The following is a 21,506-nucleotide window of genomic DNA, read 5'->3' on the forward strand; positions in this document are numbered from 1 at the left end:
TAGTAATCTGTCAACACTGGATGTCTTTTTTGGGCTTAACTCAGGTCAACCCTGCAGATCTCTGCTTTTTGTTTCTTAGCTCCTGCCCTTGTGAGATTCCAAACAGTAAAGAGAAGAAAAATCTTCATGCTAGCAATTTTTATTTCCCTCTTCCGGCATTCAAGTGGATGGCACAAAGCTTTCTGCACGTACTTCTCTATGGGTGGATTGGGCAATCAACAAAGCTTTTGTCCTACAATGGCCTACTTAATATTTGATAGTCCTCTTGGATAGGTAGGGGAACAGACTCTTCTTGTTTGAGTTCACAATTTCAGAGCAGGCATTTTTACAATCATAAAACAAACTTTATAGCGTGGAATACAGACATTACAAGAAAGATTAATGCATGAAGCAATTTACAAGCATTTCATAGAGTCTAAACATTAAATACGTTCTTATAAAGCTAATACGTATTTTGAACAAAACTAACATATAGATGAGCTGGTTTCGTTTCCAGCTATTAGTTTGTTAGTTCTTAGCTAACGCCTACGGCCTTGGCCAGAGCTGGCACTTTGTTTACCAACATTACACTGAGACCAGCAAGAGATTCTTATCTTAAATCCCAATAAGATGAAAGCCAAAAGTGTTACAATTAGCAGCGCAACAAAATTATTACACTCTTAGATTACAGGCAGTTACATTAATGTTGCCTAACTGTCACAGCAAAATCTTAACCATTCGGGCTGAATGGTTTGCATACTGGGCATCTGACCTAGGTTGAATTTTTTTTTTTTTTTTTTTTTAATTTCAGCTAAAACAAGTCAGCTATTTTTGAGAACCAGATTAGATTAGAGAAATATATGTTGTCCAGCCCATGTAAAAAACAAACAAACAAAAACAAAAAAATCACAGCCATGTTGTTGAGATGCTCTAGTGCTTCCACCCTTTGCAAGATAGACTTGAAATTTTGTAGTGGGGTTGCCCTGATGTAAGAGATGTGCCCTTTGTTGTCCCTATGAAAATTCACCCAAATTCAGCCAATTTTTGAGACTCTGAAAAATCACACTTTATACACGCTCAGTAAAGTCTTAAGAGTTTGGCAGCTACATTCTTTGAAGATTCAGAGAGGCATGTGATCATGTAATTGGAGACTGTATCATAAAACTGCATACATCCAAGGGGGATAAATTAAAATTTCCTATACAATCTTAAATCTGGCATTTCCTAACATTTAAGCCCCTAGATCAGTGGTTCCCAAGCTAGGGGTGCTGCTTGTTCAGGGAAAGCCCCTGGTGGGCTGGGCCAGTTTGTTTACTGGCCGCGTCTGCAGGTTCAGCCGATCGTGGCTCCCAGTGGCCGTGGTTCACCGTTCTCGGCCAATGGGGGCTGTGGGATGTGCTGGCTACCCTTCCCGCAGCCCCCATTGGCCTGGAGCGGCGAACTGCAGCCAGTGGGAGCCGCGATCGGCCAAACCTGCGGACGCGGAAGGTAAACAAACCCGCCTGGCCCGCCAGAGGGTTTCCGTGAACAAACAGCGCTCCTAGTTTGGGAACCACTGTCCTAGCTGGACAGAAAATTTTCACCTTTTGAACTCAATTACTTCAGTGACAGGGACATTATGAATACCTAGTGTGCTAGATAAGAGATGCAATTCTGCAGAATATTAATGATGTATGTGCCAGAACTCAGAGCCACTGCTATACAGAATACAAACTTGCACCATATTACTATATGCATGGCGATGTCAAATATTTTTCTAATGAATAGATGTAACTAACAAATATGTACTTTCATATAACATGCCTATATACATGGTTCTTACCTGAAGAGGTTTTATACTCTGAAACACATTGATGTTTCCAAAAGCTAATGGCAGACCTCTCTCTGTTCTGCAGCCGATTTAACCTCTCTGCTAGCCCTCCCCTGCAGAGAATGAAGAAATGCTCAATTAAGCCAAGAATTAGCATTCAGTTTTGCCAAGTGACAAGTCATAGGACCAATGAAATATTTATTCTGTGACCCTCAGAGACAGAGACATACTGTAAAATTACACTCTACAGATTTGCTCAGACAATTCAGATTGGGCTACAATCCCAATAAAATGTGAGCTTAATACAATAAAGAAGACACAGAAAAGTTCATCATCCTGGTATTCAAAATTTCAAGTCCCTCAGTCCCCCACCAATATGAGTTTAAAGAAGTATTTCCATCCTCCCTTCCACTTCCACTTTTTTTTTTACATTAGAAGAAAGACACAAATATAGAACAATTTTGAAAACGCCCACATCTGTCAAGAGCAATGCCCCGCCCAGAATGTCATCTTATCCATAACTTTCACCTGGGGTTCACTTTACAGCAACTTTTTCAAAGTTGCTTGCTCGCTGGCAATGAGTGATTGCAAAAATATTCTTTTAGCCACACTTGATTCATTTCACACGCTGGGTCAAGTGTGCATTTCAGTGGCCTGAAAACTCTCCACACTGAAATTAATTCAACATTCTCGAGGTCAGAGGAAGAGGAGTAGCATCTGAAACATACACATTTAAGATAATTTCAAAGCAATTCCTATACCTTTGATACTGACCCCAAAGGGGTCAGTTTTCTAGTTTAAGAACAAAGAGACTAGTGTGTATGAAGCTGCCTTTGGACTATTGTGGGACTATTTGAGCATTTTTCTTCACCTCTGACTTAGATAAATTTTCATATTTATCTGTCTGTGAATAAGATCTGAAAAAATTATTTATGCAGGGCTGCAACTTGTGTTTCCTTTCCCTACATTCAGCTACCATCTATTATTGATTCTTTAACAATAATCCTTCCATTTCCCATCAAATTGTGCAGTTAAAAGAAGCTGTGAATTTGCTTGGTTTCAAAGTATAAAGTATACTCAAGACAGTACTTATGAGAAATTCCAGATGCTCACTGGAAATAGTTGTTTCTGCATCTGTTTGGTACATTGTAAAATTGGAAAATACAATAAAAGGATATGCCATGCATGAGAGGAATTTCCATGGTAAACAAGGGGGATGGGTAGTTTACAGTTAAGATTTGTTCGGGGGAGGGGGGTTGTTTTTGTTTTGTTTTTTAAAACAAAACTAGAAATTAACTACTTCTTTTGGTTCAAACATATACACACACATTACAACAGAGTTTACAATATTGATATTTGATAAACACCAAGTGATATTTTATATATAATACTGTTGCATACATTATTAAAAGTACTGGTGGGGATATGTTGTACAAGTTATGTATGTATGTTAATATGGAATATGCAAGCAATATCATGGCTGGACAGGTAAGAGGACATTAACTATGAGTATATTTTCCCTTATTAAAGATGGAAGATAGAGCATGGTGCAAAGTTGATATTGGAAACAGCACAGAATCTAATCTCTTTTCCATGTTTAGAGGGAGGCAAGAATATTTGTTTAAATTACTTTTAATTCTTTTTTAAGGTTTGTACATACAAGCTGGTGTTCATGAATTCTTCTCTGCCCAGTGAACTGTCACACTCAAGGTTTCATTTACACAGCAAACGAAGAGACCCTTGGCAGCAATTCTCCAAATCTAAGTCAATTCATTTGGGAGCGCTGTTAGCGTAAGATCCATAAACCTGGAAATCCTGGATGCACCATCATCTCAGGCACTGACACCCTGACACCAGGATTACCTGGCTGTGTAGACTCCCTCCTCAGGCCCACGCTACCAGCACTCCCAGCTATCTTCAAGACACCAATGACTTCCTGAGGAAACTACAATCCATCGGTGATCTTCCTGATAACGCCATCCTGGCCACTATGGAGTAGAAGCCCTCTACACCAACATTCCACACAAAGATGGACTACAAGCAGTCAGGAACAGTATCTCCGATAATGTCACGGCAAACCTGGTGGCTGAACTTTGGGACTTTGTCCTCATCCATAACTATTTTACATTTGGGGACAATGTATATCTTCAGATCAGCGGCACTGCTATGGGTACCCACATGGCCCCACAGTATGCCAACATTTTTATGGCTGACTTAGAACAACACTTCCTCAGCTCTTGTCCCCTAATGCCCCTCCTCTAATTGCGCTACATTGATGACATCTTCATCATCTGAACCCATGGAAAAGAAGCCCTTGAGGAATTCCACCATGATTTCAACAATTTCCATCCCACCATCAACCTCAGCCTGGACCAGTCCACACAAGAGATCCACTTCCTGGACACTACAGTGCTAATAAACGATGGTCACATAAACACCACCCTATACCCGAAACCTACTGACCGCTATTCCTACCTATATGCCTCCAGCTTTCATCCAGACCACACACCACGATCCATTATCTACAGCCAAGCTCTACAATACAACCACATTTGCTCCAACCCCTCAGAAAGAGACAAACACCTACAAGATCTGGATCAAGCATTCTTACAACTACAATACCCACCTGCTGAAGTGAAGAAACAGATTAACAGAGCCAGAAGAGTACCCAAAAGTCACCTACTACAGGACAGGCCCAACAAAAAAAATAACAGAACGCCACTAGCCATCACCTTCAGCCCCCAACTAAAAACTCTCCAACGCATCATAAAGGATCTACAACCTAGCCTGAAGGACGACCCATCACTCTCACAGATCTTGGGAGACAGGCCAGTCCTTGCATACAGACAGCCTCCCAACCTGAAGCGAATACTCACCAGCAACCACATACCACACAACAGAACCACTAACCCAGGAACCTATCCTTGCAACAAAGCCCGTTGCCAACTGTGTCCACATATCTATTCAGGGGACATCATCATAACATCAGCCACACTATCAGAGGCTCGGTCACCTGCACATCTACCAATGTGATATATGCCATCATGTGCCAGCAATGCCCCTCTGCAATGTACATTGGCCAAACTGGACAGTCTCTACGTAAAAGAATAAATGGACACAAATCAGACGTCAAGATTATAACATTCAAAAACCAGTTGGAGAACACTTCAATCTCTTTGGTCACTCAATTACAGACCTAAAAGTGGCAATTCTTCAACAAAAAAACTTCAAAAACAGACTCCAACAAGAGACTGCTGAATTGGAATTTAATTTGCAAACTGGATACAATTAATTTAGGCTTGAATAAAGACTGGGAGTGGATGGGTCATTACACAAAGTAAAACCATTTCCCCATGTTTATTTCCCCCCTCCCCACCCCGCACTGTTCCTCAGACATTCTTGTCAACTGCTGGTAATGGCCCACCTTGATTATCACTACAAAAGGTTTTTTTTTTTCTCTCCTGCTGGTAATAGTTCACCTTAAGCGATCACTCTCCTTACCGTATGTATGGTAACACCCATTGTTTCATGTTCCCCATGTATATAAATCTCCCCACTGTATTTTCCACTGAATGCTTCCGATGAAGTGAGCTGTAGCTCACGAAAGCTTATGCTCAAATAAATTGGTTAGTCTCTAAGGTGCCACAAGTACTCCTTTTCTTTTAACTGAAATAGTGTAACTTAAGTCGACTTACTGCAGTATTGTAGACCAGCCTTAAAAAAACTAGAATAGATTTTTGGCTTTGCTGGAGCCCAGGCTTTGATACCTGGCAAAGGGGGAGGGTCGTGGAACCCAGGCTCCTGCCCAAGCCTGAATGTTTACACTGATATTTTTAGCCCTACAGCACAAGCCCTGCAAGCCCTAGTCAGCTGACCTGGGCTCTGTTACTTGCTTTTGGCAAGATTTCAAGGTATACCATTTTTACTCTGCATCAGCTTCAGGGGTTGTCATCATGTTATATCTTATGATTTCCTCAATTTTGCTGGCATCTGTGATGCAGGCCTTTATTGATGCTAGTATTTGCTGTGGTCTTGCTTCATTTTGCCAGACGTTGGCATCAGTGCAGGACCTATTGTAACTAGCTCTTGAACTTAACTGTGGTTCCGTTTCTTTGTGCAGCTGTGTGCCTCGGGATGGGGTGGGAAGGCATGTTATTTTCTAATGCTGAATTTCCTCTTTTGGCAGATCCAGACACTATTATGTACTTAATTGGCCTATATGATTGACTTACATTTTGGTGTATATAATTTGACAGGTGGCAAATGTCATTTTGAAGAATAAAATATGATTCTTTTCTGTGAAGGAGGTGGACAGTATGTTTTTATATAACAAATAGCATACTTTGAGATTTATATCATGTCAACCTTTCCCAAGAAAGAACAATTTTTTGTGAAACAATTTAACACGCGCATTCATTTAGCCACCTATTATGCAAAGGTGACCAATCATACATTCTCCATTGCCCACAATTTTTCCATATTTTACCTGGTGTCACTATTTTATCCAGTAAAAAGAAAAGGAGTACTTGTGGCACCTTAGAGATTAATTTGTTAGTCTCTAAGGTGCCACAAGTACTCCTTTTCTTTTTGCAAATACAGACTAACACGGCTGCTACTCTGAAACCTATTTTATCCAGTGAAATCCCCTGGGGAAGACTCCAGTTTAAGAAGCAAGATACATGTCCTAGTTCAGTACTTAACATGAACTTTTCACTGTAGGACCACCACCTCCCTGAGCAACGGTAGCTAGGACTATGGAAGCATTCTTCCCTCAACCTAGCTGCTTCTACATGGGGAGTTAGGTCGGCCTAGCTATGGCACTCAGGGGTAGTTCACATCCGTAGCTATGTCAATCTAAATTTTAAATGTAGTCTAAGACTTACTGGCCGTTGGGTCCCGACCCAAGTGAAGTTAAATTTAAAAGAAAATCTGTACTGCACTTTGAGCATGCAAGTGTAATGCCGGGTAAGTTGGGTTTAGAGACGTTTATCTTGTTTATTTGTTCTTTTTTTAAACGTGTTGGGAATCTATGTTCATTATTTAAATTACCAAAACCAACCCCATTAAATATGGGTCATCTAAGTTTACTAGTTTCTAGTTCATTTGAATTTAAGAGCAATAAACAGTTACAGCAATATAGCATTTCCTAAACATATTTTATTCTCATAGTCAGGGTCCCATGTAATCAGTGATTTCACAGCCACAGACTTCACTGCAGAATTCACCCGCTGACAAAGAATTGTGGTTCCAGAATCTCAGCTCCCACTCGCTAGCTCTCATGGTTGTGAAGATTACACTCAGTTCAAGTTAGAATTTTTGTAACAATTCTGAGGAGTGTTAGCCATCCAATTCAGCTCAATGTAGTGTTGACTTAGAAAACTAATGAGTACTCTTTAACTGTCACCATTGTTAACTATTTCACAATTGATCATTAGGTCATTAATTATTTGTATTGTAGCATTGCCCAATCATTATTGGGTACTCACTGTACAAAGTACTGTACATACATATAGAAAAACAGCTTATGGAAGTTTTTCAAAGTAGTTGCCTTGCAAGTCCCCTCTCAGCCCTAGAGATAGTTGCTGAGGATATGTCTGGACGACAGAGGCTATACTGGCATAGCTCAGCTGGCATATCCCCATAGTATTGATGAAGCCTACTGTAACAGAGGGTGTCTTTCTATCAGTCTAGGAACACCACATCCCTGACTGAAGTTAGCTGTGTTGATGGAAACCCTTTTTTTCCTCATCATGTGTTTTTCACATCCCTGACCAACAACTACATTGTTGATATAACTTTTCAGTGTAGATCAGGCCTGACCTAGTGGAGTGAGTTACAAAATCTTCAGATGGTATAAACTTAAGCTAGGTCTACGCTTAAAGTTTCGATCAACCTAGCTATCTTGGTGACAGGTTTCAGAGTGGTAGCCGTGTTAGTCTGTATCAGCAAAAAAAACAGAGGAGTAGTTGTGGCACCTTCGAAACTAACAAACCCCAAAAAAATTTGTTAGTCTCTAAGGTGCCACAAGTACGCCTCATTTTTTTTTGCTACCTATCTTGCTCAGGGATGTGAAAAATTTATATCGGAGTCCCACAGTTATGCCAAGTTAACCCCCCAAGTGCAGACGAGGCTAGATCAATAGAAGAATGCTTCTGTCGACCAAGCTACTGCTTCTCAGGGAGATGGATTACCGACAGTGGGAGAAAAAGCCTTCAATCACAGTAGGAAGCGAATACGCTATGGCATTACAGTGGCATAGCTGAAGCACTATAGCTGTCTGCTGTAGCGCCTGTAGTGTAGACATGACCCCAGCTTTAGAGCCCTGCACTACACAAGTTTTGATACAATTCACTATCACAGATTTAGAAGCCTTATTCCCTCTGTGTCTCAAAATGATGCATTAGAATCAGTGCAGTACATTTTTTCATTGGTTTAGTGTTGTCAAATTTGGACCACCCTTCTAACACCTGAGGCATGCCACAATTTTTCTTTGTGATAGGATGAGTTGGCACAGAAGGAGACAAGAGTAATCCTTCATCCTTATGTTACTTGTGTAATTGCAACTGGGTACAAATTCTGGAGACATGCATACATCAACTTTGCCATTTTGGAGAGTGCAGTGTTTCTCCATCAACACTTCAGCCAACTTAGATATCATTTGGATGACCAGGAAAATATCTAATATACATATTTTCACTGACAAGAAGAACAACTATTTCAATGGCTCAAATAATCATTTCTAATACACAGTGATCAATGGTGAGCTGTATCTGCCAGTACAGAAATCGTGGGGAAGAGGGTACATATTTGAAAGGGATAGAAAATAAGACAGAAAATATCATATTTCTTCTATATAAATCCATGGTATGCCCACATCTTGAATACTGGAATTGGAAAAGGTACCAAAAAGGGCAACAAAAATTATTAGGAGTATGGAACAGCTTCCATATGAGGAGAGATCAATAAGACTGGGATTTTTCAGCCTAAAAAAGAGACAACTAAGAGGGATATGATAGAGGTCTGTAAAATCATGACTGGCGTGAAGAAAATAAATAAGGAAATATTATTTGTTCTTGTGTTATTTGAAGGAATTAGGAGTCACCAAATGAAATTAATAGGCAGCAGGTCTAAAACAAACAAAAGGAAGCATTTCTTCATACAACACACAGTCAACCTGTGGAACTCTTTGCCAGGGCATGTTGTGAAAGTCAAGACTATAACAGGGTTCAAAAAAGAACTGGATAAGTTCATGGAGGATAGGTCCATCAATGGCTATTAGCCAGGATGGGCTGGGATGCAAAACTGTGAGCTGAAGTGTCCCTAGTTTGCCAGAAGCTGGGAATGGGCAACGGGGGATAGATTACCTGATGATTACTGTTCTGTTCACCCCTCTGAAGCACCTGGCATTGGCCACTGTCAGAAGACAGCATACTGGGCTAGATGGACCATTAGTCAGACCCAGTATGGCTGTTCTTATGACCTGTTTGAGGTAGGGCATTAATATGGATACAAGTGGTAGTGTGGCTTGGAAAGTTGCACTGATGCAGGTTTTCCTCTCTCATCCTTCTGTTTCTATTCAAATTCTTTGATCTGTTGTATAAATGCTGAGAGGTCTTTTTTGACTGTTTAAGGCAGTAAAAAAGATACATCTGAAGTCTCTCCTAGAATCACTTGTGAATTTATGGATTTGGAGTTCTTTCCTGGAATCTGATAGAAGAAGCAGTTGCTCCTTCTGCGCTCTGCTAAAGCATTTTCAATTGCCTCACATCAGAGTTAGCTTCAGCAAAACTTGCAGGGAGCAAATACTTAATTTGCATGAGTTGCCACACAACAGTAGGAGCCAAAGATGCCTGTTAGCAACAGTAGGAGAAGAAAAAGTGACTTTCCAGAAAATTTTACACTATCTACAGCTGTAACCCACCACAGAGGCTGCTGCTAGATGCATCTTCTTAATCGCTGTCTTTACCTCTTTTATCTTAAATTGGGCAAGATGTGCCTAAACACTATGCCACTGTAACTCCTGCAAACGAGTAAACAAATATATGTTTGCAATACTGAAGAGTCAAGGTTCCTATGAAGCGAGATTTCAGTTTTCCAATTTCCCAGATCCCTTGAGCAAAAAAAATGTCTCTGGAAAAAGGCACAATAGTATTCTTTCCAGGGATGAAACTGCATTTGTAAAATTTACAAACCTGCTATTTGTCTTTCTGCATATGGTAAGATTTGGTGGAGAGTTTGTGTTCCTGTTCTTCTAAGCAGGACAACCACCTCCACTGAATTTATCAGCGGAATTTAACAGCCCTGTTTGAAACAAGAAGGAAGAAACTTTTGGGAGGTCTAGGTTTAGGGCCTGGTTTGTTTAGGGCCTCCTCAGTTTCCAGGGTATTAATTACCTTTTTAACCACGTACTTCAAAAATTCAAGTTGAAAAATTTACCAGGAATTTCTTAATCCATTCCCGCCCAACCACCCCCGCCCAAAAAAAAAAAAAAAAAAAAAAGCAGAGAGCGCTCTCCTTCTAAACCAATGGTTCTCAACCTTTTTCCCTTTGCAGACCCTAAACATTTCTGAACAGAGCTGCAGGCCCCTTTGGAAATCTTAGGCATAGTGTGTGGACCTCCAGGGTCTGCAGACCACAGGTTGAAAACTACTGCTCTAAACTGGCATGGAGCTGGCATGGAGGCCTACATATGGATTTCTTCGACCTCTGAGAGCCTAAATATGACACACATGTCTCTTGCCCCTAACCTGAGGAGGGGAGGTAAACAGAGGAGAGGACTACAGTTCAGGGACAGATGACCCACCTCTCCTATGACACATGGAGAATCTTACCAAAACTATGGAAACTCGATCCAAATAAGTGTCCTTGTTCACAATGATAAGTTATTTTCTTGGTTTTATTCCTGGTTTGAATTTTAACTGTAGCTGATTTGTTCATACAACTGCTGGCAAAACAAAAATGGCAGAAGGCTAAGGAAGAGAAGTCCGCATAGAAGCGGAGACCAGAGCAGCAGCCAGACAAAGCAAAGTATCCCCATGGATTCCCTGCCTTTGCTCTTACAGACTAGATACTGAGGCACGATCTCTGGCTCAGAGACTTCTCTGCCAATTTGTCTCCCAAAAGCTTGCACATAACACCAGACTATGATTCCAGGGCCAAAAAGGAAAGGGCACCAAACTGACTCCTCTTTGGTAAGGCACAGATATGTCCTGTTAGACAATTCTAAACAGGCAATAGCTAGTAATTTAAAGTTACAATTGGGAATTTTTTGTTTTAGGTAAAAAGTATTTTTGCTCAAAAAGCTGTCTGCTCCCTCCATTAATATACATCACCTGACATGAACAACAAGGCAGGGGGCATCAGCCTCATTTTCAGTTTACAGACAGCCTTCAATCTTTGACAAGTGCATGGATCATGCATTAGTGAGGGCTGCCAGCCAAACCATCAGCAAACAAAGCAGTTTTTACAAATGATGCATCCAGGCAGTAGCTCTGATGCATTTCAGTTATGTCCTCTTTGTCCAGGAATAAATTATCTAGTGAAATTTTACTTAGTATTTATAATTCCAGTATTTTATCAGATCAGGATGTCAGAGAAATTAGACTTTAGCTGTGAAGATTTCATACTACTTGTATCCATATGTGAGGAAAACAGATCAAATTAGATAGTATGAACAAGCTCCTTTTTCCCTTGGCATTTTATTTTATATTCAGGGCCTCTGCTGGCCTTGTACGATAGAAATTGGTTGTGTTTTACTGTGTGGAATACCAGGACATTCTGTATTTTCTGGTCCTTTGAAAAGGAATACGTGCATTCTAGCAGATCAAATCTTAAGTACCCCACTGTTCTATAGTACAATTACATATCAAATAATTAAATAAAACTTTCTTAACCTGCTCAAAACAATCCAAGCTAAGAATGTTAATAAAGTATAAAAGGAATTGTACTGATACAGGAAAGATTCATGATAGCTGGAAAAAAATATTACAAAGTGACAGATCTGGAAACAGAAGAGTTAACATTGTACGAAGTCTGCATTTCCTGAACTGACCAGCAGGCCTCAGAATAACTGGTCAGTTTTGCTGACGAAAATAAAATCTTACTTGAAAAAGCTAGAAACCCATAAAACCTTCACATCAGACATTTATTTTCAGCCACAAAAAGCTGAGTTTTATAGCAACTGTTCATCACATTTTATCTACACTTTGTCTTTAAGTTTCCTTGTTTACCAGTTTTATGAACAAACAATTATTGGTATAATCCATGCAACGAACTCTATAAAACCTCGTATTTTCTTCCTTCTATCCTTCATAATGGAACTCTAAGAGTGAAAGAACTTACACAGATACCCAATTTCATCCTAAGGTATGGGTGTGAACGAACAGACTGCAGAAATAAGATTCATAAAGGGTGGTGGCTGCTACACATTCCCTTTGGCCTTGTCTGATGTAAAAAACATGCAAATTTTTTTAGTGTAGATAAGGTCTCCAATTCAAGATCTGTGTGTGGTGGAAAGCATGGGAACAACACTTTACTACCTGAACACCAGCATAATCCATCTCTCATTAGTTATGGTCACACTGCTTCCTTAATAACAAAACAACCCCTTGGAAGCTAGTTACTATGCAGTGCAGTAACATACAATCAAGAATCATAGAAATATAGGGCTGGATGAGACCTCGAGAAGTTAACAACTCCAGCCCCCTGTGCTGAGGCAGCACCAAGTAAAACTAGACTATCCCTGATGGGGGTTTCTCTAACCTGGGATTCCATCATGTCCTTTGGAAACCTATTCCAGAGCTTAACTGCCCTTACAGTTAGAAAGCGTTTCCTAATATCTAAACTAATGCTCCCTTGCTGCAAATTAAGCCATTACTTCTTGTCCTACCTTCAGTGGACATAGAAAACAATTGATCTCCCACCTCAGTCTTCTTTTTCCTCAAGACTAAACATGCCCAGTCTTTTTTTTAACCTTTCCTCACAGATCAGGTTTTCTAAATCCTTTATTGTTTTTGTTGCTCTCCTCTGAATTCTTTGCAGTTTGTCCACATCTTTCCTCAAGTGTGGCACCCAAAATTGGACACAGTACTCCAACTGAGGCCTTACTAGTACCAAGTAGAGCAGAACAATTACTTCCCGTGTCTTACGTACAAACGCTCCTGTTAATACAGAATTATATTAACCTTTTTCTCAACTGCATCACACTGATGACTCATGTTCAACTTGTGATCCACTATAACCCCAGATCCTTTTCAGTGGTCCTACCAGCGAGTCAGTTATTCCCCATTTTGTAGTTGTACATTTGATTTTTCCTTCCTAGCTTAAGTATTTCGCACTTATCTTTATTGAATTTCATGTTGTTGAATTCAGACCAGTTCTCCAATTTGTCAAGGTCATTTTGAATATTAATCCTGTCCTCCAAAGTGCTTGCAACCCTTCCTGCATGTTGTCATCTTCAAATTTTATAAGCATGCTCTCCACTCCAAGTCATTATTGAAAATATTGAATAGTATCGGACCCAGGATTGACTCAGGCGGGATCCCACTAGATATGCCCTCCCAGTTTGACAGTGAACTACTGATAACTAGTCTTTAAGTCTGGTCTTTCAACCAGTTGTGCACCCACCTTATAGTAAATTAATCTAGACCACATTTCCCTAGTTTGCTTATAAGAATGTCATGTGGGATTGTGTCAAAAGCCTTTCTAAAATCAAGATATATCACATCTACTGCTTCTCCCCATCCGTTACGCCAGTAACCCTGTCAAAAGAGGAGAAATGAGATGGGTTTGGCATGATTTGTTCTTGACAAATCCATCCTGACTATTCCTTATAACACTATTATCCTCTAGGGCTTAGAGGATTGTTTAATAATTAGAGCTATAGATTAATCACAGTTAACTCACGTGATTAACTCAAAAAAATTAATTGCGATTAATCGCAGTTTTAATCACTGTTAAATTCAAATTAAATATTTTTTATTTATATTCTGTGTTGTAATTGAAAGCAAAGTGTATATTATTTCTGATTACAAATATTTGCACTGTAAAAATGATAAATAGTATTTTTCAATTCCCCTCAGACAAGTACTGTAGTACAATCTGTCGTGAAAGTGCAACTTACAAATGTAGATTTTTTTTGTTATGTAATTGCACGCAAAAACAAAACAATGTAAAACTTCAGAGCCTACAAGTCCACTCAGTCCTACTTCTTGTTCAGCCAATTGCTAAGACAAACAAGTTTGTTTGCATTTACTGGAGATAGTGCTGCCCTCGTCTTATTTACAATGTCACCTGAAAGTGAGAACAAGTATTTGCATGGCACTTTTGTAGCCAGCATTGCAAGGTTTTTACGTGCCAGATGTGCTAAACATTCGTATGCTACTTCATGCTTCAGCCACCATTCCAGAAGACATGCTTCCATGCTGATGTCACTTGTTAAAAAAAAAAAGTGTTAATTAAATTTGTGACTGAACTCCTTGGGAGAGAACTGTATGTCCCCTGCTCTGTTTTACCCACATTCTGCCATATATTTCATGTAACAGCAGTCTCGGATCATGACCCAGCACATGTTGTTCAATTTAAGAACACTTTTACTTCAGATTTCACAAAATGCAAAGAAGATACTAATGTAAGATTTCTAAAGATAGCTACAGCACTCAACCCAAGGTTTAAGAATCTGAAGTGCCTTCCAAAATCTGGGAGGAATGAGGTGTGGAGCATGCTTTCCGAAGTCTTAAGAGAGCAACACTCTGATGTGGAAACTACAGAACCTGAACCACCAAAAAATAAAATCAACTTTCTGCTGGTGACCTCTGACTGAGATGATGAAAATGAACATGCGTCGGTCTGCACTGCTTTGGATTGTTATTGAGCAGAACCTGTCATCAGCATAGATGCATGTCCTCTGGAATGGTGGTAGAGGTATGAAGGGGCATATGAATGTTTAGCATATCTGGCACATAAATACTTTGCAACGCCGGCTACAACAGTGCCATGTGAACACCTGTTCTCGCTGTCAGGTGACATTGTAAATAAGAAGTGGGCAGCATTATCTCCTGTAAATGTAAACAAACTTGTTTGTCTTAGTGATTGGCTGAACAAGAAGTAGGACTGAGTAGATTTGTAGGCTCTAAAATTTTACATTGTTTTATTTTTGAATGCAATTTTTTTGTACATAATTCTACATTTGTAAGTTCAACTTTCGTGATAAAGAGATTGCACTACAGTACTTCTATTAGGTGAATTGAAAAATACTATTTATTTTGGTTTTTACAATGCAAATACTTGTAATCAAAAATAAATATAAAGTGAGCACTGTGCACTTTGTATTCTGTGTTGAAAATGTAGAAAACATCCAAAAATATTTAAACGGTATTCTAATATTGTTTAACAGTGCGATTAATCATGCAATTAATTTTTTTAATCGCACAATTAATCACAATTAATTTTTTTAATCACTTGACAGCCCTATTAATAATTTGTTCCAGTAACTTTCCAGGTATTAAAGTTAGGCTGACTGGTTTATAATTCCTGGTGTCCTCTTTGTTCCCCTTTATAAAGATAGGTGATATGTTTGTCCTTCGCCAGTCCTCAGGGTCTCACTTGTCCTCCATGAGTTCTGAAAAATAACTGCTAATGGTTCCAAGATTGCTTCAGCTAGTTCCTTAAGTACCGTATGATAAGTTTCATCAGGCCTTGCCAACTTGAACATATTTAACTTATCTTAGTATTCTCTAACCTGTTCTTTCCCTATTTTGGGAAAATTGAATGGATTTATTTTTGTTTACTTCTACTAAGGGATAGGATTGCACAAAGTGACATACAAGATTGATGTATATAATGAGAGGATGCTTAGGAGCTACAGTTCTGACAGCTGAGAACTCAAGAGGACAATGATGTACTACCAGCACAGCACCAGAATGGGCCACCAACTACAGTTTTGTTCTTTCGAGAATTCTGAAACCTGACGGGGTCCATCAATCCCTGATGGCTAGTCACACCATGTGGTTATGCTACAGAATGCAAAAAAGCCGGAGCCCTGCCATCTGGACCTGCAGTGTCAATTTCCAATATTCGTGTGTGTGCTGGTGGTTCATTTAATACAGAGAGCCTGATAATGGAGGCTCGGATAAACGGGGCTCTACTGTACTTCTGTTCTGACTTCAACCCTAAAGCTCACTTACCCCTGCAGTCTGGCCTAAAAAAGCTGGCAAGGGGGATAGAATTAGTGTCTGTAAGGCATTTTAAATCACTATTGAAAAAGCTAAACTATACTGAAACTTAGAGAGCTGGAGTTCAAAATCCAGTGCTTTCCTCACTGATTTCAAAACAGAAAATGCTTTTTCTCGCTTTTTTTTTTTTTTTTTTTTTTTTTTTTTTTACAGTTTGCCTGTTAGCAGATGAGAGAGCGTCTTAGTAAATTTTCCTTCTTTAAAATTTTAACTATAAAAAGAAATTAATCTTATAATAGATTCTACTGTTTTTGATAAATGTTGGTTAATTCTGATTTTTTCATTTGAAGCTTTTCCTTGAAAAAGAATTGTAATCTACCTCAGCAATTTCCTTTTCTTTGCAGAATCTTCTGGAGTCCTTGAAGTCTTCTCTGATTGTTTCTTAGGTGTCTGCAGAAGGGCCTGTGCAGATTTTAGCCAGTCACTTGCAGATCTGCCTGTAGCCTGTGCCAGATCTGCTTCAGAACTTGATTGTAGCTTTTTGCTAAATCCAAAATTAGGAGACTCTGTGTCCACCTGGCCTTCTTCCAGGTTTTCACTCTCAGATGAATATTCAGAAATTTCTGTTGAAACTGTCTGGACATATGAAAATAAGAACAAACATAGAGCATCAAGTCTGAACATACACTGACAGAAGAGTACATCCGATTTATTTTTTGGATGTAGGTTTGTCAAGTTGGGGAAAACAGTTGACTCCAACAATCTAAAGATCTCTTTACTGACTATCCAGCTTTATTGAAATACTAGGTTAAGTCAGCTTTGTTCTAAAGGGACTTAAAGCTGCCCCTTAGGACTCCTAATTTCCGGCTCAGAGAATGGACATGATTCCTTTAAGTAATGTTTTTATACACTGCTATACAAAATCTCATGGCAGAGGATGTTGTAGAACATTAAGGCCTGTAACTTCTACCAAAGCTGACTCATGAGCCTTGTCTACATTGAGGTTTTCTTCAAATTCTCCCATCACTGCTCAGGGACGGTAAGTTGTACGGGCCCGTGGTGTCCGGGCTCCAGCAAATTCAGGGCCTGGAGAGCCCAGCTCCACCAATGTTTGTGGCTGGGTCTCTCCTCCAGCCCTGCCTGCCATTCCTGTGCGCCTCCCCCGGAACGTCCCATGGGGCCTGCCTGCCACCTCCCCAGAGCATCCCTGCCTGCCCTGGGCAGCGGGTGGCTGCCCCCTGCAGCTCCGCATTGCACTCCCTCGCCGGCTGCTGCCACAGCTGGCTACAAGGGAGTGGCGATGGGGGCAGGCTGAGACGGCTGCTGCGCCTGCAGAGGGAGGAAGGAGGGAGGGAGGAGGAGGTATATGACAGCCCCCCTTCCCCCAGCAGGGGACTCCGAGGGCTTATCCTAGCTGGACCACCTGAGCATCAGCAGCTGGGGTGGCTTGGGTGAGTGTGGTGCTGAGGAGTGGCCCCCTTTTCCCTCCCCCCCGGAGCTCGCTGCTGCTGGCGGGGAGAGCACTGGGGAGAGTCCTCCTCTCTGGCCCCCTGTCCCAGCCTGCCTGCTGCACCCCAAACTCCTCATCCCTGGCACATCCACATGCCCCTGACCCCCACCCTCTGTCCCAGCCCAGAGCCTGCACCCAGCACCCAAACCCCCTTCCAGAGCCCACACCCCCTCCTACACCCAGCACCCCAAACTCCCTCCCACACCTCCTCCTGCACCCCAACCCCCTGTCCCAGCCCAGAGCCCACACCCCTCCCGCACCCAAACTCTCTCCCAGAAACTGCAGCCCAAACCCCCTCCTGCAGCCCAACCCCTGTCCCAACCCAGACCCCACACCCAGGACCCAAACCCTGCACCCCCTCCTGCATCCCAACCCCCTGCCCCAGCCCAGAGCCTGCACCCCTCCCACATCTAAACTCCCTCCCAGAGCCTTAGGCAGGTGTGGGGGGCAGGACAGGACTTGGACCTGTTCTGAGCACCACCAAAAATTATACAAACCTGTCGCCCCGTCACTGCTCTAAGACAGGTGATATGACACCACAGTGAAATTGCTGGGGGCTGGTCTACACTAGTAGTCCCTCTATTGCCAGTGGAACTATAATAGTGCTGTTGCAGCACTGGGACAGTTTGACAAAAGAAGGCCTCAGTGTAGACAAGATACATGACTCAGAATTATCGTCACAATTATCAGTCTATTTGGCTCTTTTAAAGTATTATCCTCACTTTACAGAAGGGGAACTGAAAAAAGAGAGAGAGTAAGTGACTTGCTCAAGGTCAAATTTTCATCAGTTAACAGTGCCCTTGACCACAGACTATCTTTTCCCCATGGAGTCAGCAAGGCAGACAAAATCTCCAATGAAGACTTTAAATCATTGGTGCCATCATGATAACTGAGGTTAGTGCCTCCTCTCAAGAAGCTAGCAGTGTCATCTGTCAATAATTAACCTAATTATTTGCAACAGAACATTGTGTTTAACTGTGTATTTTTAAAAAAGTTCTCTAAATTTTTCTCCAGCGCAAGATTAGTGTAAATTATGAGATGCATGGTTAATTTTCAAAGAACATACACGTGCTTTCAAAAAGAAGAGTTGGAAGGACTTTTAAAAATTACTCAGAAGGAAAAGAATGGCAAAAAAATGTATTTAAGCCCCCCTGTCCGCCAAAAAGCAGGCTAATATTAAACACAACGATTAACAACATTGTATTTTAGCAAACAGTGGGGTGGGGGGGTTGTTTGGGTTTTTTTTAGGACAATGCTTTCCTCCTGGAAATGCAACCAGAAATAAAAAGGTTTCACACAGTAATAAATTAGTACACCAGCTCTTTATTTTTAGATAGCCCTTGGATACATTCTTTTGCTTTTGGAGAGATTTGAGTTTACTGGGATAAATGGCTGTAATACCCATCACATCAAAAACAAAAAAAGGGATGCAAACATGAAGTAGTTTGTGCACACAGATCCCAAATGAGGAAAGCAATTAAACATGCTCTTAACTCTAAGGATGTGCTTAAGACCCATTGAATTTAATGGGAGTTAAACACATGCTTAAGTGTTTTCCCCCCTAAATCAAGGCAATATTTTTGTTGGAATTTATTACTATACACATATTAAAATTATTAATTTCCCAAGAAATCCCATCTTGTGATTTTTTTTTAGAATAAGCGAGGAGAGTACTAACATGTACTGTCACTGAAAGCCGGAAAAGGTCTAGTCTCTTAACCTCCTTATTTTTGGGGGTGGAACTAGAATGCCCTTGCCTGTCTTTCTCGTTGGCCACCGAAACAAAAAACTAATGACACTGGGGGCGGGGGCATGTATAAGGATTGGAACCCCTTGGCAGGGAAGAAAAACTTTTTCTCACTCCTCTTGGAAGTGGGCAGGCTTGAGAATGGGGTTTGCCAGAGGGCTTTGATAATCTTTAGGACCCCTTCATGCACTGGGAGCGCGTGCAGGGATGGATGCAGAAAGCACATTAAACAAAGCGTCTGATTGCTCCACCATCTCTTCCACTCTAGACCTAAGTTAGTGGCCACGCTTTGGAGTGGGGCTTGGTGCTTCTTAAAGTCGTCTGATGGGCTAGCATGAATGGGCTCCGCCACAGCCTCATCTGGAGAGGATGAGGATGACTGAACCCCTGGGGGAGGACCCGGAGCATCATCCCCCGGCAGGAGGGGATCTCAGAGTGGGCACCTGTCCCTCCACCTCAGCATCTGCTTGCACTTCACGCACCCAGTCCGGTGCCGTTTGGTGATTGTCCAACACAGTGACCAACACTTGGTGAGATGGGGGCATTAGCATAACCAGCATGCCCCAGGCATTCCAGTAAGGCCATTGTGCTGGCCACTGGCCCTGCTGCCAGGACGGCACTGCTGAGGTAAATTCTTGGGTATAGGCTTTTGTGTGTGCAGTACCATAGGAGACACCACCTTTCTTCTGACAGCATATCCATAGAGAGAGCAGACAGTGTCTGTGAGATTAAATAGTAATGCGTGGGCTGAGTTAACCATGACGACAAAAAGGAGTAATAAGATAGATAAATCACTAGCTCTTAATTTTTTGGAGCTGCAAGCCCAAACTGATGGCGGAGATTAATTGAAACTTCCTATCTGGAGCAATAATGCAATGTATTTATAATATTAATAGCTTATATTTTTGCAATGCCTTTCATCCCAAAGGACACCAAATTACTTTGTAAAGTACAGATCAAATTGTGGCTGCTTGTTTGGGTGCACGAGGGAAAGAGAAAGTGCAGGAAGCTTCCTGGCAATCCCTCTGTGCACATGCACTCGCACAGTCGGATGTGCTCCATATCATAGAATCACAGAATATCAGGGTTGGAAGGGACCTCAGGAGGTCATCTAGTCCAACCCCCTGCTTAAAGCAGGACCAATCCCCAATTTTTGCCCCAGATCCCTAAATGGCCCCCTCAAGGATTGAACTCACAACCCTGGGTTTAGCAGGCCAATGCTCAAACCACTGAGCTATCCCTCCCCCCAAAGCCTACAGCACTCAGTATTCCCAGGAGGTCTCCCATCCAAGTACTAACCAGGCCCGACCCTGCTTAGCTTCCGAGATCAGACGAGATCGGGCGTGTTCAGGGTGGTATGCAAAATGGGAAGTGACTGGGCCTGCTCAATGCTCCACATCCCCTTCTGTACGCATTATTACTCTGAGGCTGACACCACAGAGAGTGCAACTGCACCCTTTAAAAAAAACTGGTAACAGTTGCCTCTCCTGAGTACGCTGACCAACCACCACTCCCAACCTCAACAAAAGCCACAACATAGCCGCTTACATCGACACAATGAAATGCAACCGTCCTCTGGGGTGGAATGCAGTAGCTGTTTAACCGTGCACAGAAACATTACATAATCATTTAGGATAAATAGTGAGAAAGAAGGCTACATCCACTTGTATCTGCAGAAAAAATTGTATACGACAAGTGGTAGTTTCTCAAATTAGAATTTAACCAGAGCCAAATACCCGATCTCTTCTAAACAGTGCTATGAGATCTTTAACAAGTGGTTAGCACCTCATTTTTAATGACTCATCAGAAAGACGTTAATCCCGGCAGCACAGCTCCTCTCATGATGCCAGGGCATGGGTTCATTACTGTCTCTAAGGGAAGAGGATCAGCTTCTAAATTAACAGCACCACTTCCTGGAACAACACATTGGTTTTTCTTTGGAGGTCCCCCGTTGAAATATTGACCAGTTCTGACACTTCTAAGGTTGAAAGTCCTGTCAGGATCACAATACCAGAAGCTGTGTTTGCATTAGCTACTTTATTAGCTGCAGGTTAGCCCAAGTATACATGTGATCAAATTCAAAGCATTAGTACTAACATGTATTGTCACTGAAAGCCTATTGGACAGTTTTTGAAAAATTTCCATCAGGTGAAGGAATTGGAAGGGATTTGGTCTAAGCCTGCAGATGTTCACAGACAACATGCCTTAAGAACATAAGAACAGCCATACTGGGTAGACGAAAGGTCCCTCTGGTCCAGTATCATGTCTTCCGACAGTAGCTAATGCCAG

At 41.4% G+C, this 21,506-nt stretch overlaps 1 protein-coding gene across 4 annotated transcripts in view; it reads right to left on the reverse strand.

Annotated features, from left to right (window-relative positions):
• SPIDR (scaffold protein involved in DNA repair) overlaps nucleotides 1-21,506 on the reverse strand; it is a 336,133-nt gene that overhangs the window by 229,679 nt on the left and 84,948 nt on the right. For all 4 annotated transcript variants that reach the window (XM_084620824.1, XM_084620825.1, XM_084620827.1 and 1 more), the window contains 2 exons: nucleotides 16,340-16,596; nucleotides 1,802-1,902 (listed from right to left, as the gene is read on the reverse strand). In XM_084620824.1, the coding sequence (XP_084476950.1) occupies nucleotides 1,802-1,902; nucleotides 16,340-16,596 (358 nt within the window). The remainder of the gene's footprint in view (nucleotides 1-1,801; nucleotides 1,903-16,339; nucleotides 16,597-21,506) is intronic.

The sequence above is a fragment of the Lepidochelys olivacea genome (assembly GCF_965140295.1).
Source record: "Lepidochelys olivacea isolate rLepOli2 genome assembly, chromosome: 2".
Taxonomy (NCBI): Eukaryota; Metazoa; Chordata; order Testudines; family Cheloniidae; genus Lepidochelys; species Lepidochelys olivacea.